Raw genomic sequence first — 17,502 nt, 5'->3', positions numbered from 1 at the left:
TTTTCTCCCCAAGTAGAGCGCCACAAAGCCTGCATTTGTCTGCTGATCCCAAGCCGCAACAGAAAACGATACAGTGCAATCCAACATCGATGTTTTCTCTCACCCCGGCACCCTACCGGACGCGAATGAAATCGATACTGTGGTGGAGGGAGGACGAAACAATCGGAGACGTGGCGCTATTGCTATTCGGTCAAACAGGGGAGCCTGACGTATTGATGTATTGTGTGAGTGACTCTAATTGCTCGGGATGATGTGTTCATGCTGGCCCAGTTAGCCTCCTTCCCTCCCTCCCGTCCTTCCTCTCAATGCCACTCAGCCCCTCCGCACCTCCCCGAATGTGAACACCCCCCCACCCCCACACACACCCCCCGTTTTCCATGTTTTTCTTTTATCCACTCTGCAGCATCACCACCAGCTTGTTTTTCTTACCGCTGAGCGCATTGCCCTGTCATTTGATCTCCACTCTTCGGATGCATCCTTCAGCTTGCCACTTTGAATTAATCTTCCTGCCACACAGAAGGTGCAAATAAAATAGTGATGTATATACTAAGATGAAGAAATAAACAATATCCGCCTTCTAGTCACATAGGGGATAATGATGAAGATGGAAGGGCGGTAGACGAGCGGCACAATTGGCTGTAAAAAGGCCCCCGTTAATTACCGGCGGGCGCAGATGGTCTGAAAGAAGCCAAGGAGAGATGGAGGAGACAGCGACCGATGCCAACTTGCCCCATAGAGAGAGGGAGGGAGATAGAGAGAGGTATTAGTAGCTAGTAGCAAAACATCATGGATGCCCATGTGAAAAAAAGCTTTTTATTTTCAACCCTTTGCAAAATTCAAGTCGAGTCGTAAGGGGTAAACGCATGTGGATTGTTTGTACCGCTAAGTAGCTACCATTTTGACATACGTGTAAAATATGCACATTGCATCTGATAACAGTGACAGGTGCTAAAAAAAGTTTGTTGATTTTCTTGCACCTTTTTGTTCCGAAACGTAAAAAAAAAAAATAGCGAGGTGTTCCTGAATCCCGCTAAGCATCCAGCGAAGTGGCAACCGTGTGTACGATTAGCGACCACGTGCAGGCCAAAACTCAGGACGGCGTCCTCAGGTTGACCTTGAGCTTCCTCAGCACCGCCTTTTCATTCTTTCGTCGGCACTCTGGGCCAGTCTACGCTATCACACACTTTGGTTGTTCCATGTTGGGAGCGGGCTAAAATACAGCCGGGGAAGGGAAGGCAGGGAGGGAGGGCAAGAACTGGCAGTCTCCCCGCTTTGTTTGCAGGCGATCGCTTTCAATGCCGCTTGCCCAGCAAAATGAATCCCCGCCGCATTTACATGCCAAGTTGGATATGTGGCCAGGCTTATTAAATACATTTGTACATCCTCTCATCCGCGTTCAAATCGATTCTCCCGAGGGGTGAACATTCCTCACGTGTTTTTGTTTGTGGAAGCTGCACGGAGGTGGTGACAATCTCTGCAGTCGCTTTAAAAATAAAAAAGTTATTTTAATTTTTGTGGGGTGGCAACAAGTGATGAGCGTAAATAATCATTCCCTAATTGCCTGCATGCAAAATCCCCAACGACGCCATCCTGATAAATCAGCACGTGTGCCCAATTACGGAATTTCAATCAAGACTCATAAGAGGCGTTTAGGCGTTGGAGTGTCTTGTCTTTTCCCGGCGATGTTAAACACCCGCGTGGGAGCGCTGTTGTTGTCGTTTGGGGGCTGGGGGGGGGGGGGGGAGGTTTGCTGGGCTACACCTGCCTAATTGAGTGGTAATGAGCTGTCGGGAGTATAGTGGAAGGGGAGCAGGGGTGACATGCACAGCCCCCCCCTGGCGTGAAGGATCACAAGCTCATGCTTGATACAGTAACAAAGTATTAGCTACTGCACTTTTACGTCTGTTATTGTTGTTGTGCTGTTATTAGTTACAATGACATTCTCCGCTAGAGCAGAGAGAATTACTGCGACTTTGTATCTCATCAAATGAGTAATTGTACAGCGGCGGAGAAGTAAAATCAATAAACAAGCGGCCGTCCGTCATCATAAAGTGAAACCAAAACATGGCGTCATGTCACCGCCACGTTGTCGGCTTCAAGGCGGTCTTATAAGACGGGCATCCCGCCCACCCGCCGTCGCCGCAAGCTTTTAATTGAATGGACTTGAGTAATTATTTGCCGAGCAATACCGAGGCCAGGGATAAATAAATAGCCACTTTGCGGGCGGCGAAGGATGCCTGATGGTCATGTGTTGATACTCTCACCGGGGAACCTGCTCGAGCCGGCTGAGTGTCTGATTAAGATTCACTCGGCACCGTTTGACAAGTGCGCGTCTCCTGGGCGCCAAAAAAGATGGCGAGCTAGAACGCCAAGACACCTTTTTTTCCCACGATGGCGTCTGAGGTATCGATATCGTCGGATTGCGACATCCGTTGTGCTCAAATGTCATATAGTTTGTAAATAGATGAGCACAGCCACTTTTCCCCCCAGTCTCCTTCTTCTTGATGTTCCCACTTGATGTTTTGCAGCCCATTTGGCCTCCCTCCTCTCAACTGCCAATACTTTTCATTGACAAGGAGAAGCGATTGCCTCGTAATGTTTACAGCCGACTTTGCGTCTCATGACCCCCCCGGCGGGCCGTTACTTTGCATTGTTAACGGCAGTCAAATTTGACCCGACATTTGTACCTCTTAACCTTTTTTTTTATTTTTTACCCTGATGTCTTTGAATGCATCTTGAGTGGAGGAGGATGACATTTTTGCTCTGTTGTCATGGAGACTGCTCACATGCCACCATGTGACTAAATATAGCGCCTTGGGTGTTTTTTTTTTCTTTTCACACACACTGCCGATCTACTTCAACCGTGCACACACGTGCGCGTTTGTATTGCCAATTTCACCAAACTAGAACAATTGGGATGCCTTTTCTTGAAAGCTACTGCTTGTCAAAATGGAATACTAATTAAGCCATTTGCAAAACGTTTAGAAGTGATTTTGAGGCTTTTGACGAATTGATGATGCATAAAGCATTTTAACTTTTTAGATTCCCAGATTGGAGTTTTGATTGTCGGTTCGCTAAAGAGCATCAGGCCAATAACTCCCCAAAAAATTCTCCCATCGCTCTTTACTCTTGTGCCATTGCTTATACTGGTGCCCAGAGCCTTGGGGGCAATGGCGGCAGGGGAGGGGGGGCTCCTGCGTTGTTTGGCAGAGCATCTGCAAGTCCGCGGGGACATTGCGATTATCGCTCGCCTGCTCGAACATCATGACCGCATCCCGCCAAACAAGACTGTCGGCCGCGATAAAATAAAAAGCAGACCTCCAGTCCTTTTGATTCTCCACATGTGCGTGCCTTTGTCGCAGATGCTGTGGCGCAATCACGGGCGGGGAGGGGTGGCGGCGGGCAATCACAACAATAACAACGGCCCCCTTTTGACAAAGCCCCGCCAGCTCTTGATTGTCAGAAGATGTAAGCTGACTCATGCATACAAGAAGGGCATGCGTCCCTGCGAGCGAGGTGGGCTCGAAAAGAGGGGCGGGAAAATGACGGGAAAAAACTTTGTTTTTGCCTGGATTAATTATGAGCGCTTAACGTGGCATTGCTATTTATTTCGATAATCGTTGGCAGTTTCGCTTGATTCGAGACCTGTGAGCCACATGCTAAATTGATGTAAACAGATGATGCAGTATTTTATTATTTTTAGGTTTCACAATGATCCCTCTCAAAAAGAGCCACGACAAAAATGCTTCTTTGTTTATCAACTACAACAATGTTTTAAAATTCCTTCCCTCAAGCTAGCTTGAAATTTGGTATGCGCGACCATGAGTAAAGCCACAAAAATATCTAATAATAATAATAATAAATTAAAAATCGCAATGTCAGGAGCCTTTTTTGCTTTGAAGCGGCCATTTTTTAATTTCCACTTGAGATCAACATACCAACAAAACACCATAACAACAAAAGAGGAACATAAAATTTGGTATCCATCATGAGTAGACCACCCAAAAAAAATACATCTCAAGAAGCTATGTCAGTAAGAGACCCCAAATCTGTAATTTTACTTTGAGACGAATGCTTTAGCATGCATTTCTTTTTAATGTAAACTCAAAATTGTATCCAATGGCTTCGTATACTTGACGCATGCCCCACCAAATTTGGCAAACTTCAAAAAATGCTTTGCATGAGCCATATTGCACCACCTCTTTTCAATTAATCAATTCCTCTCTTGTAATTCCAACATTAGTTTTTCATCCGCCAGTCAAAACAAGAACCAATTGATTATTTGCAATCAGCGCTGGGGAAATAACACGCCCACCGCTCTAATTGCTTTTGTTTATCATGAGCAACAGACTGCGGCCTTGTTTGGACCCTAGCAGGCATCCATTGCAACATGCCCATTATTCACCTCGGGAGGAAAAAAAGAGGAGTGATCTTGATGTCCCGTCCGCCTGACACTCTCCCTGGCGACGTCTGCCAAGGCGGATTTGTTACGGGAAAAGTACATTTGGGATTGAGTTAAGGACGATGGAGGGAAGGATGCGGATTTACATCCAAATGCCAACGGTGGAAAGAATGCAGCTTCTTGGGTCATTGGTCACGCTCATGTTTGCTTGCCAATATTGCCTTCCAATATCAGCACCATTTTTTTTCTCACAAAAATCCCATTTTAATTGACTCCCCACACCCCTACTCCCATTTTGGCGGTTAGGCGCGCTATCAGGCCAAAAGATCATGCTCTTGACACATTGCGCTTTTAATATTCGCGATGCGAGACGATCCCACATAAAAGGATTAGCATTTCTCCATTCAGAAATAATGTCCTTTTATCGAGTGCATTTGACACGGTGACTTGGGGGGGGGGGGGGGGTGAGTGTCTAATGGTGACATTGAATGGCGCCAGTGTGTCGCATCATCCCGCCGTGCAAGCGAGTGAGCAAGCGCCTTTGCTATTTGCATTCCGCCAAATCAAAACCAATTGATCGGGCTCGCCCAGGCGCTGCCTACTTTTTTTTTCCCAGACCGCAATACTCGATCAGGGGGTATCCTGCGACTAATGGCCCATAGGCAAGATGACACGCTCGCTTCAGCGTCAAACTGGCCGCTCAATTACAGTACAGGAAACCCTATAATTGTGATTCGTTTGGCCCCTGACAGTCGCTGTTGGTAGATACAAATGTTTACAACTGCCGATAGTCATTTTATTAAAACTAGGGGTGTGCAGACTTTTGTGATGAATATCTAGATCAATGCATTCTATAATACTATTGATTCATATAGCGCTTTAACAACAGCTGAAGCCGTAACAAAGCGCTTAACATTGACAACTATCATATACAGGGAAAATAAAGCAGTCACAAAGATAGTAGAAAGCGCCAGGGAGTAAAACTAAGATCAGTTGTGATTCATGCTCAAATGCCATATAGTACAAGTGAGTTTTGAGGCGGGTTTTAAAGATATATCAACAGACATGTAGTGGTTCTGTATCGCAAGAGAAGACAGCATAGTAGCGATGTGTACTCGGTGTGTACTCGGTTATGATTATGATCTGTTACATTTTTTTAGATCATAGAAATATCTGTGCCACATGTTTTAATAGTCCATCTGATACTGTATATCATTCTTATCCACAGTTATGACTGTCCCAATAGCTGATCACAGTAAATATTTTATTTTTTTCTGCATTCAGACGTGTCAATCACTTTGTACTGTCTGGACAAAACCCCCAGGAACCTTTCTGGGCCGTCGCCATGGCACTGTCCCATTCAAATAAGAAACATTTCCCCCGGATGTTCAACAGCAGCCCTCCACCCCCCCCCCCTACCCCCATCCACTCTTCCTTCCCAAATCACCTGCCTTTACATTTTCCGCATGAAGTAGCTAAGACGAAATAAGTTTTCTCCGCGAGCAGGGAGAAACTTGAAACGAAGAACTCTTCCCCCCCCCCCCCTTGATTTTCTACTCGGAGCACTTTTGACTGAATTTCCTGGAGTGATAAAAGCTTAGCCAATGTAATCCTCACAAGACCTCTCTGTGGCATTGCAGGAATCAAGAAATCATTTTCCTTTCCGAGAGACACAGATGTGTTTGGAACATAAACTAACAATACAATTATAAGAAAAATGCAGGGGAGGTGTCTCAGCAGCACTACAATTTGAAATGAAAATGAAACAAAACAGATTTGAAAGAAAATACCTAGAACAGTAAACTAAATCAAATCGTGTTACTTTCCTTGACACCCAAAATATCCCCTTTCAAAAGAAAACAAAACAATGCATATTTTGAAAATGCACAAATGTTCAGAAAAAAAAACATTATCTAAAGTCAGCAGGCAAATCTGAAGAATCAAGTCTTGTGACTCAAGTCCTCCGCAGGCATGATGACAGAAAAAAAACGATATGTACACGGTATCATTTTCCGGAACAGTTTTAACACCCCCTCACCCCCCCTTCCCGGTTTCCGTTTTTAACTCTGCTGAAAATATTCCGCTTCCCCGGTGAACAAAAACAAATGTGTGCGCACAGAGCAGCAGTATCACTGGCAGCCATTTAAAGAGGCCCGAGGAACTCCAGGCGGGCGTTGGGCTCAGCCTCTCGCCGGGTGGTTGCTCGCATGTGGCCCACACATTTTTTGCATCTTCAAACAAAATATGTCTAACAGAGTCACGGCGACATGTGACAACGTCACCGAAGTGTGTTCTTCCCTCCCCGCCCTCCTGCGAGGAGGCTTCATGGCAAGTAAACACGCGGCAGGTGGTCGTTGGCGTGCGCCGCTCGAGGAAACCCACGAAATTGCCGAACCGCGCTTATAATGTAGCGATTGAAAGCTCTGACGGTGGGGGTCTGATCAGAGTATGGCTTTCTAAAACGCGCTGTAACCGTGGCGAGGGAAGCATAAGAAGAGTTGAAAAACTTTGATTTGGACCTTTTTTTTATTTTAGAGTTACACCCCGACATGGAAGTCGGATTGGATTATATATGCAATTCATGGCCCTGCATGGCCTTTTTTTGGTGTCTGGAAGTGAAGTGTAGCTGGGGGATATTTCTATTTAAAGTTTTCTTTGGGGGGGTATAATGTTTGCGAACTACTGCAATGGGGAATGCAGTTGGGAATGTGGCCTGACCTGAAGGTTCCTCCATCAAGTACAAATAACCAAAGAGTTGACGACATATCAAACATTGTCACATGCACTCTTGCTACCCCCCCCCCCCCCCCACCATGTGATGTATCATGCTTTTAACTCAACCACCTCTTTTGCCTCAGCTATTTTGGCCCTCCCTTCCTTGTCAGTGCGCTTGCGTTCGCCTTGGCCCAAGACCAAAGGCTCTCCTTCTCGATATAATCCCCCGCCATCGATCAGACTTTGTTTACTCCAAGGCAGCTTCTCTCTTCGGCCGCAATTAGGAGGCAACCTTGCACCTCCCTGCTCCTTACGGCAACTTTTATCGGGGGTTATTTTTCTCCTTAAGTGGACATTTTTCATGGGGTGCTTGAGTTCAACTTGTGGGCTAAATTAGGGAGCCTTTTCAGTGAGTGATATATATGAAAAATATATTCAAAAAAATATATATATACAGGTAACATTCGACTTATGACAGAGTTCCGTCAAAATGGTCGTAAGTCAAAATACATTCAAAATATTGAATAGAGACTCGGAGGCTAAATGACTGGCAAACTCCCCCCTCTGGTGCCATCACACTTTCGATATTTTTATTTTTTTTTATGCCACACACTCTTGAGAGAACACTTTGCCGCAAATATTTGACTGCATTTATGTCGGTGAACATGTAAACGCTATAAATATCAAAAATGCCTGATGATAATTCAGTATTTAACAAATACAAAATGCGAAAACTGACAAAAAGCGTCAACTTTTTCCCACGTGAGAGTTTGTGCAGAGTAAAATGTCTTTTGCTTAATGCCGAAGCCTCATCGCTTTGCCTTGATATGATTCAGGGCCTGCCGCTTTCAAGGAAATTGGACTTAGGGTATGAAAGTTCACACTTCTCGCCTGCGGGCAATCGATTATTTTTTTTCCTTCTAGCTCTTTCTCTCTCTCTCTCCGGCGCTGCAGTTGCTGCTTGTTGTGAGTGTAAAACATGCTGTTAGCGTCAGCGGTGTGGAAAACCTCAGCGTGACTTTGGCGGAATTTAATAATTTTTTTAGGGAGTGGATGATCAAATGCGTTGTTGGAAATGTACTCGCAAACGGTTGACAAGTGGGCTAGCGCTTAGATCGGAAAGCGGCGATAAGCGTTTATTCCGCCGTTGCTCACTATTTGGCAATGCACTTTATTCCAATGTGAGCAACTGTAACATTGAAATATTGACAACCAAAAACCCAGCGGCGACTGGAAGCGCTCTGGAGTCAACATCAGCGCCTTGTCATGATTTTTAATGGACAGCTTGCTTAGCTAAGTCAGCGGTTGAGGGCGGGGGTCAAGTTGAAAGGTGGCGGACGTCCATCAGTCAGTCTAGTGAGGAAAAAAAGACCCCCTTTGTTCAAGCGCTGAAGCATGTGGCCCGCCGCCAATTATGTGTAACACTACATCTTCTTCAGTACAGTCCGAGTGTATTATTAGGCCTGCGCGGAGTTTGACAGCCTTCACGGAATATTGCGCGAGGGCCCTTCGCTCACCTTTTCCCCGCTGCTTCAACGTAAGCTGGCAGATGGAGAGTATTTATAAAAGGGGGACGTGCAGGAAGGAATGAGGGGTTCTCACCCAGCGCGAGTGCATTTCAAGGTGGGTGTAGAAATGTGTATCAAATTAACTCTTTGGGGCCGCCGAGCAATCACAGCTTTGTTATTTTAGGCTCTCGGGCGAAGCCAAACTGGATTCGATGGCTCGGCCAATTACCTGTAATTTTCCGAGCCGCTGCGCCAGCTTTCGCCAGGCCGACGGCGAACACTAGACCACTGTCTTCCGTCGCGGTCTTCAACCTCAAGTGGTGACCCCCCCCCCCCCCCGCCCCCCCCTGTCCAAAAAAATAGTTTGTATCCATCAACGTAGCACCTTTTTGGGAATTTTCACTGAAACCAGAAACCCGAGGTTACTCACTCCACCGCAGATGTATTTCCGATATTGGAGCTAACGGTACGTGTTGCAATAACCGCCATTTTCTCTCAACGTGGGTTTGTGCACTCGGCGTCCTCTCCTTCAGAGTCACCGAAGGAGAGCGAGGCGCTGGCGGTAATATGCTAATGAAGTGCAACGTAGCACACAAGGACAATGAAGAGCAGGGAGTCCGTTTTGACCCGCAGTGAAATTATTTAAATGGGGAATAAGAAAGCTTTTATTTGTCATCCTAATACTCAACGTATTAGTACGACATAGCGTGGACATTCTGTTTTTTGCCCATCTGCTCCTAAATATCCTGTCATTCCCTCCAGGCTGTGGAATTAAGAGAGGGGAGGCAAAAAAAAAACCCTGAAGTGTTGTTCTTAATATAGATTTTAATTTTTTGCCATTCCATCATCCAGTCTTATTTTAAGCCGGGTGACACCTCATCATCCATCACCGCCAACCACCCATTGAGCACGCAGACACATCCACGCAATGGCGGGATGCTTTCACAACAATGTGACTTCTCCCACTGTGAGCAAAAATCTTCCATCTTTTATCTTTTTATTCTATTTTTGCAGGTCCTCACGCTTGTCCGGATATAAAGACAAACAACATATGCGCCGTTTGACTATTTGACTATCCCTGCCCGTATCCTCACCATTCGATTCCGTGGTCCGACGCAACCACTAAATACGTCGCCGTCTTCCGTTTCACATTTGCGGATGCAAACTGGAATGTGTCTTTGGCGCTTGGCCGGACGCCACTGGAGTCGCAATTGTGGGACTTTTCTGTATGCGGTATTCCCTTGATTTGAGCAGCAAAGGCACTTGGGAACTAAGACGTCTTGGATTCCCGTTGCTCAATGATAACTTTTCCACTGGGTGGGTTTTGCTTTGACTGTTTAAACAAAAAGTGTCGCCCAGAAGGAAATTTTTTGCTGCTATAACATTTTCACTCGGAAAAAGGTCCAAGAGTAAAAAGCCACCATGGCAATTTTGACAATGACAATCTACTTAGTTTTGAACCTGTTTTGGATTGGATTGGATTGAATTGGATTAGCCTTTATTCGTCTCGCAGTGAAGGAATTTACATTACAGATCATCAAAATTACGAAAGGACGAAGAAAGGAAAGAAAGAAGTAGAAAAACAAAATACTGAAGCTGCTGAAAAGGCAGCCACTCTTGTGGCGCCAACTTGAAGTCAAAACAACAAAAAACTAAATAACAAAATAATATGACAACACAAAGACACAATCTTAAGCACTTTCCGCACCCTATTTGGTGTATGAAGCAGTTCTAGATGAAAGAGGAGAGGATCAAAGCTTCCTTTTCACCAGTGGTTCAAGGACGTCATGGTGGAATGTGCATGTCTGTCTACTACAAGCTAAATGTTGAAAGCAAACACGAAGCTGTCAGATCCATTAATAAAAAGAGATTGTCTCACATATCCCGTCCCATGTAAATCCGCTTCAATTCCAAGCCGCGAATTAAAAATCTCCGCACACGCGGAAAAAAGGCGGTCATCTCGTGATCTTACTGGTTCCTCAAAAGAAGACAAACCATTGAAGTTGCACTTTACTTCGTTCGGGGCATCATTTGATATCGTTCCACTCTTAACTTCTGGAAAAATGTGCCGTCATGGTTCTGGTGCTCATCTTTGGAGAGCTTTTCAAAAAATTCTTCTGCCCCGAGGATATTGGAGCAAACCTCCGGGTTCCTTTTGATCATCGTCGGGTTTTATTTGGAAGCGCTCGTGTCAAAAGACAATCTCCGCTTGACGCGGCGTTGGCACACGCTAAAAGAAAGGTGTCAAGGTAGCTGACGGGCCATTAGCGCAATTTGGCTTCTGTGCCTTTTGTGTGTTCTTTTTTTGCTCTGGGGCAGATGGTACCTGCGCTGTCACGGGTTTTCACTCAAGCGCCATTGTCCGCCGCCAAAATGACTTGTGTAATGTTACCTTGTACCTTTTAATCGAGCGCTCACTTGCCTTTGCAGCTGATGTCACTGGGTTTTAATGAGCCTCGGAGAAAGTCACCGGATTAAATGGATCAAACCAAACCCTTTCTTATCTTTTTTGTCTGTTTGAGGTTGATGTGGCTCCTTTTGCGGAGCATCTTGTTGCTGGAAAACAAGGTGAAGCAGATCCCTATCAAAGCCACCCCCGCACACACCCCCGTGTCAGGTTTCCCCCTGACACTCAAAGAGGTGTTTTCTTACCCGATTTGTATTCATTCACACAATGAGCAACCGCACATCTCTTGTTTCAGAGTAAGGAGAGTCCAGACCAGACTTTTGTTGGCCCATCATCGGATACCAGCGTGTTGTTCCCCTCACCGCGGGATCCGTTCCAAAGTGACCACCCCCCTTCTTCACCGCTGTCCTTCATCACCCCTAGCCCCCCGCACCCCTCTCTCCTTTGTGCTCCTCTATAGATTCAATCCTTCCACCCTCAAACTCACAAATTAGTCCTTTCAAGTGTTTCTTTCAATTGGTGGGAGCCATTCCAGACTCGCGTTTCACTCGTCTGTATGTGGGTAATTCCTTGAAGTTCGTGTCACGAGCTACAAGGCGCAATAAGGCAACAGTCAACGTTGGACTTGTCAGTTGATCTTTACAGACAAATAAAAAGATCAGAATCTTGCTTTTTCCATTCTTCAGTGGAAAAGGATGTCTAAAAAAATTTGAATGTTGACATTAGAAGTTATTTGACTTTTTATTTTTGTTTTCTCTTTGCAGGGCTTTTTCCTGACCGTATCCCCGGCGTCCATGTTGAAGGTGGCAAAGCACGCCTCGGAGAACAACAAACTCTTCTGCATGAACCTGTCGGCGCCTTTCATCTGTCAGTTTTACAACGCCGCCATGATGGAGATCATGCCGTTCGTGGACATCCTGTTTGGTAATGAGACGGTAAGTCCCGATCGCTACGATGTGCGATTTATTAGTCTGGAGTCCTATCCGTGACCTTTCAAGCAAGTCCAAAGTTACTGTCAAGCCAAGTCAAATTTCTACTCGAGTGTGCGCAAAAGACTTCTACATATCCGGGAAAATGTCCCTTTCTCCTAATTGCACTGAGGAATGATTCCTCAGCCACACAGTGTGTATTTTGCAAACACCGTGTGTTTTGCAACTGCGGCTAGTGTAACCGTTTTCCTCCAGAAGTTGTCATTATTGACTTTAATGATTCAGGAATAATAAATGCCTGCTTGCCGACGGATTAGCGTCGCAACACCCTGTCGGGACTCGTTCTACGGGAGTCAAAATAAAAGCAGGCGACTGCAAACAGAGCCAATATTCAGCCGCTTGTGACTTAGTTGAATGCGATAATGTGTGATTTATGACACGGAGGAGAGTGACGCCGCCAAATTTAGGTGGCTAACATTTAATGAACTCTTCCCCGCTTGTCCTTTTGACCACCTGACACTGAAACAACCATCGATTCCACTCTTTTTTGTAATGGCGGCCGTTAACACGGCCCCCGACGAGAGAAATGATTACCGGTGATAAAATTAGCCACGATTTACCAACGTGCTCTCTTGAGCGTAGGAGATAAAGAAGCACACACCAAAAAAAGGGCGGGGGGGATGAAACCATTACGCTGGGCTTTGCATTGCGGTATTTAAGAGAAACGGAACGATCGTTACGGAATTAATCTCCCTGACTGATTGGGCTTTTAAGCGTTCTTAATGTCTGCACGCCATTTATCTATAGCCCCGCTCTTTTGGGGATATGCCGTAAAGTAGTTTTAGTCATTCACCAAAATGTTTTGAATTTTGACCCCTGTTGCGTATTTGCCCATTTGTAAAAATGAGCTGCAATAATCAACATCCGCTTTCGGTGCACTATTTACAATCCAGTGAATGAATATATATATATATATATATATATATATATATATATATATATATATATATATATATATATATATATATATATATATATATATATATATATATATATATATATACACACACATATATATATATACACACACACAAAGTGTTTCAATTCAATGAATAATGAGGGAATAATGTCAGACAAACAAAATGTGATTTTACAAGATGTCATTGAACAGAGGCAGAGACGCTCTCGCTTTCTTCGTGATGAGTCACGCGCCCGGAGAACGGTGACCTTCGCTGCGGCGTACAGTTATGGAGCCGGATGAGTCACGCTTGCATATTAGCCGGGATCATTTGCTAAATGGAAGTTGGAGGGGTTGTGGGATGGCGATGGGGGGGAATAATACAACCTGCAAAGGGCACATGTCAGACATCCATCGAAGAAAAACACAATGCCGCTCTGTCACTGTCAAGTTGCAATTTTTCCAACACCGGAAAATACGGTAATCAAATAATACCCTTTATATTTTGTATCATATGCGCAAACAATGGTGGGAAAAACCACTCTGCTGCTCTCATGTCACTAAAATATGGCAACTTCTTGAGATCAGAGCGTGACTTGACCCTTTTGGAAACGTAGCCATCCAGGAATTTGGATACTTGGCCTCGCTCGCACCCCAATCGAAAATACGGATTGAAAAGGAGATACCTACCATTGATGGTGCTAACGCGAATGGTTTTCTCTCAGACAACCCTGGCAGGCATTCCGAGATACCCCGACAGTCCTAATTACTGCCGCTCAGAGTTTGGCCGCTCGCTCCTGCAATCCTCTTATCCTCACAGAGTTGGCGGGTGCGCGGTCCTTTGTCTCCTCGCGCTTGTGTTCCCAGGAAAATTTTTGGCCGGGGCTTCGTTGTCATTCCCGTTGCTTGGGAAAATGACTGGCGAGCCGTCAATAGCGCCATCGGCGTGGTATGAAAACTTGTTTGTGGAACTTTGGGCGGGTGAATAGTCCTTTCTCGGATATATGCTGCCATGCCCACACGCATTGACAGCAAGGGGGTCTACTCATGATAGATGTCCACCAGATTTTTTTTTAAGGCTTTGACCCCGTTTTTATATTTGATTTCTTATTGTTATGCATGTATTTATTTTTAGAACAACGTGCTTAACACAGTCCAAGCTCTCCTCAAGAGATAACACATCAGTGTTTGCCGGCGTTTACGTCTGCAAAATATTGCCCCGACAGACAGACGTCGTAAAAAAACACGTCGAGTAACTGAATATTGGCAAACTTCCTTGAGGCAGATAATGGCTACCGTCGCACTCTGACCTCTTGTCCGAGCACGAGGTGAGACGTGTGATAGAGTGCTTTAAGCGCTGATATATAAGCCGCCTGACCACCCCCACAGCGGCGCAGGGTCCCAGCAGGCGAAGGTTAATGTCGCTCGTTACAAACTCCCTTTATGCAAACTGCCATCCTGTAATTGCTGTCGGATACACACACACACACACACACACACACACACACACACACTGTAACATTTCCGTGTTTTTTAACAGCTGCCCCTCCTCTACTGCTGCCCTTGTGGCACTTTATCCGACAGAGACGGATGGCGAGCCAGGCCGCCATCGCCGCAGGCGTGTTTTGGAGTGACGGGGCAAGGGCACGGTTATATTTGGTTGTTTGTTAGCATGTCTCATTCCACGTTATTTTATTTATTTATTTATTTTGTCTGTTATGAAGGGTGCTACAGATGCTAATGATTATATCCTTGGCACTCTTTGATGAACCGCAGCGTATTTTGTTGGCAAAACGTCAAGTGAAGATGAAAAGTGCCACATTTCGTCACACTTTCTCATTTGTCTTGGGCATCAAATTGCCGACTGTGGATTATTAGCTTAAGCGTGCTAAAAATAGCTTCTGGACTGTTTAATCCTCTGACAGCCGCAACATTCTCAGCTCGGCGTACTTCCTGACGGCTTGTTTCGCCTGGTTGGGCCTCTGCGAAAAACCACGGCGCGTTTTGCGTGTTACTTTGGCCGCTTTTCTATCCCGTCGCTGGCCCAGAAGTCGAGATTGTGGCGACAGATGTAGTGGTGACACTCTCGCAGAGCTATCGAGCGCAACATCCCAAAACAGCTTGTATTACATGTCAAACAAACGCATGCACGGCATCAAAAATTGATGCGATGGGCTCCTTAACATGAATGTGCTATTTACAGCCCCTTATGTCATTTTTTTACACATTACAGAATAACATGCGTTAGCTTAGCGTGTTGAGGAAATTGTTTATTTTTACACATTTTTATCATATAAAAGCTTGCACAGAAAAAAAGTCAATAATGTATTTTCTCCACATGTATTTATTTATTTTTATTCTTTTCATATTTTCATTCTTTTCCTTTTCTCTTTATCGCTCGCAGGAGGCGGCGGCGTTCGGAAAGCAGCAGGGCTTCCAGGTGAGTTGTCCCCCCTCCCGCAACATCACGTTAGCATGCTAACATGTGAAGGTTTCTTTACATGACTTTCTTCTTGATTTTTGCTGATACTGAAGTTCTTTTTTTTGGACAGTGATTGATGCGCTATTACCCTCATCGGGCCTCGCTGCTGTTGCCATGGCAATCGGGCAGTCGTCATGGTTTCTTTGTTCAGCATCCTCTCTCTCTCTCACTCTCTCCGTGCACTCTTGCTCTCCCACCATCGTGTGCAGATGTTATTTATTGATTTTAATTTTTTTTTTAGCTCTTTTGGAAGCCGATGCATCGGGCATGACATTTTCTTCTCACGCCGAAGTTCTCAACACGGTGTTCTTAAATATCTTAAAATATTTTTAGGGGTCCAGTGGGAGTTTGTATGTCACCAGAATTTTTGTCGACCACCACACCCGCAGCCCATTTCAATCCGAATGACCTAATTTGGCCTCTCCTAGTTCACGTCACTCACTTTGTGTCCACCCACGCCGATAAAACTGTCCTCCATCTTTTATTTTGGTAGCTGTTTTTCCCGCCGCGTGCCTGTTGGCCTCGCAAAAAGTGCCTCCGAGCACAGTCGAGCACCTTTTTTATGTCAGGAACATAAAAGCGAAGGGTGACAATGTGCCAAATCCCTGTGTGCTTTTGCGTCGGCCGTCTGAGGGAGTGCTTGTGGTTATATGCAGTGACGCTGACAAACTGCTTTCTTCTTTTTCTCCCTCCCTCCCCACCGCCTCCTTACCTTGACTGGCAAACAGCCTCGGTGTTAACCTCACCATTAGCACTTGTTTAGAGTGTTACACATTCTTTTTTCTCCTTCCTTGCCGGATGTCTCGGGCTGATTAAATGATAGTTGCTAACTTGCTAACGTTTTTTTACAGACGGATGATATTGGAGAAATCGCCAAGCTGACCAAAAACCTGCCAAAGGACAATTTAGCCAGACCAAGGGTGGTGGTCTTCACGCAGGGAAAGGATGACACGGTGGCGACCGCCGGTAAGCTTTTTCACTTTACGGTGAAACTGAAGGTCGAAATTGGTCACATCCAAAATCAGCTCTTCAATTCCACCCATTTGACTTGTCCCGATACTTTTGTCCTCTTTTGTCATTGCTTCTCCCGATATGTCCAGCTGTCCCCCCGACTGCCACAAATCTTTGAGTCCATGTTTTAAACTTTGGCGGGGCATTCCTGCAACCCCCCCCCGCCCTTCTTTGCATACACATCCGTGACTGATGTGTGGTGTCGTGGCCTCAAAAGATGGCCGACATGGAAGAAAAAAAAACTAAACTCTATCAGGCCGCCTGGACTTTAAAGTGAAGCTCCAGTATTGACGCCAGATGCCAAAAAATGAAATAAAAAAAGAAGGTATTGATTTGTGAAGCACGCCAGATATTTTTTATAGGCTTTTTCTCCTCTTTTGGTCTGCTTTCAAACCTCCCCTCTTTTTTTGCCACTAACCCCCTCCCCCCCCCTTGAAAGCATCAACCTAATTTGAAAGCCAGTTAAAATCATATTCCAAATTTGAAATCGCAATCAAACATATTGTGATTTTATTTTTTGATTTGTATTTTTTGTTGTGTTTTTGACTTCAAGATGGCACCGTGAGAATGGCTGCCTTTACAGCAGCTCCTTTATTTATTTATTTTTGCTTCTTTGAAATGCAAATGTATCCACTTTGAGGCAAGTCAAAGCTCATCTAATCTAATCTAAAATTCCAAAATTGTCACTCAAATTCTAAATCCTACTACTATGTGAACCAAAAATGAGCTTGAAACCCTAACCCTGATTTGAAACCCTCACCCTTATCTTGACACACCGAAATAGCTCACACAGCAACACTCACAGTCATTTGAAACCCTGACTCCAAAACCTTATTTAAAACCCTAACGCTGACTCGAAACCTTCATTTGAAGCCCCTGATGTCAGAAATAATCCTTTGTGATTACTGCTGGGGGCGTTTGGCCTTGCGGGCTGGTCTCCTCGCTGCCCTTGCGCTTGTGATTTGAGTTTGCTGGCCTCAGGTAAGGACTCCATCGCATCACTCTGTTCCCCCTTTCTCTATTAGCGCCATACACAATCTGCTATATTCATTGTCCTTTGTTAATTTGTATTTTTTTTCAACTGGCACAT

At 45.1% G+C, this 17,502-nt stretch overlaps 1 protein-coding gene across 2 annotated transcripts in view; it reads left to right on the top strand.

Moving 5' to 3' along the window:
- LOC148887619 (adenosine kinase-like) overlaps positions 1-17,502 on the top strand; it is a 44,163-nt gene that overhangs the window by 22,220 nt on the left and 4,441 nt on the right. For both annotated transcript variants that reach the window (XM_089015885.1, XM_089015886.1), the window contains exons 7-9: positions 11,797-11,967; positions 15,324-15,359; positions 16,253-16,367. In XM_089015885.1, the coding sequence (XP_088872011.1) occupies positions 11,797-11,967; positions 15,324-15,359; positions 16,253-16,367 (322 nt within the window). The remainder of the gene's footprint in view (positions 1-11,796; positions 11,968-15,323; positions 15,360-16,252; positions 16,368-17,502) is intronic.

The sequence above is a fragment of the Hippocampus bargibanti genome, linkage group LG15 (assembly GCF_051943395.1).
Source record: "Hippocampus bargibanti isolate YZ-2025 linkage group LG15, ASM5194339v1, whole genome shotgun sequence".
Taxonomy (NCBI): domain Eukaryota; kingdom Metazoa; phylum Chordata; class Actinopteri; order Syngnathiformes; family Syngnathidae; genus Hippocampus; species Hippocampus bargibanti.
This window is presented reverse-complemented; position numbering and strand designations above follow the sequence as displayed.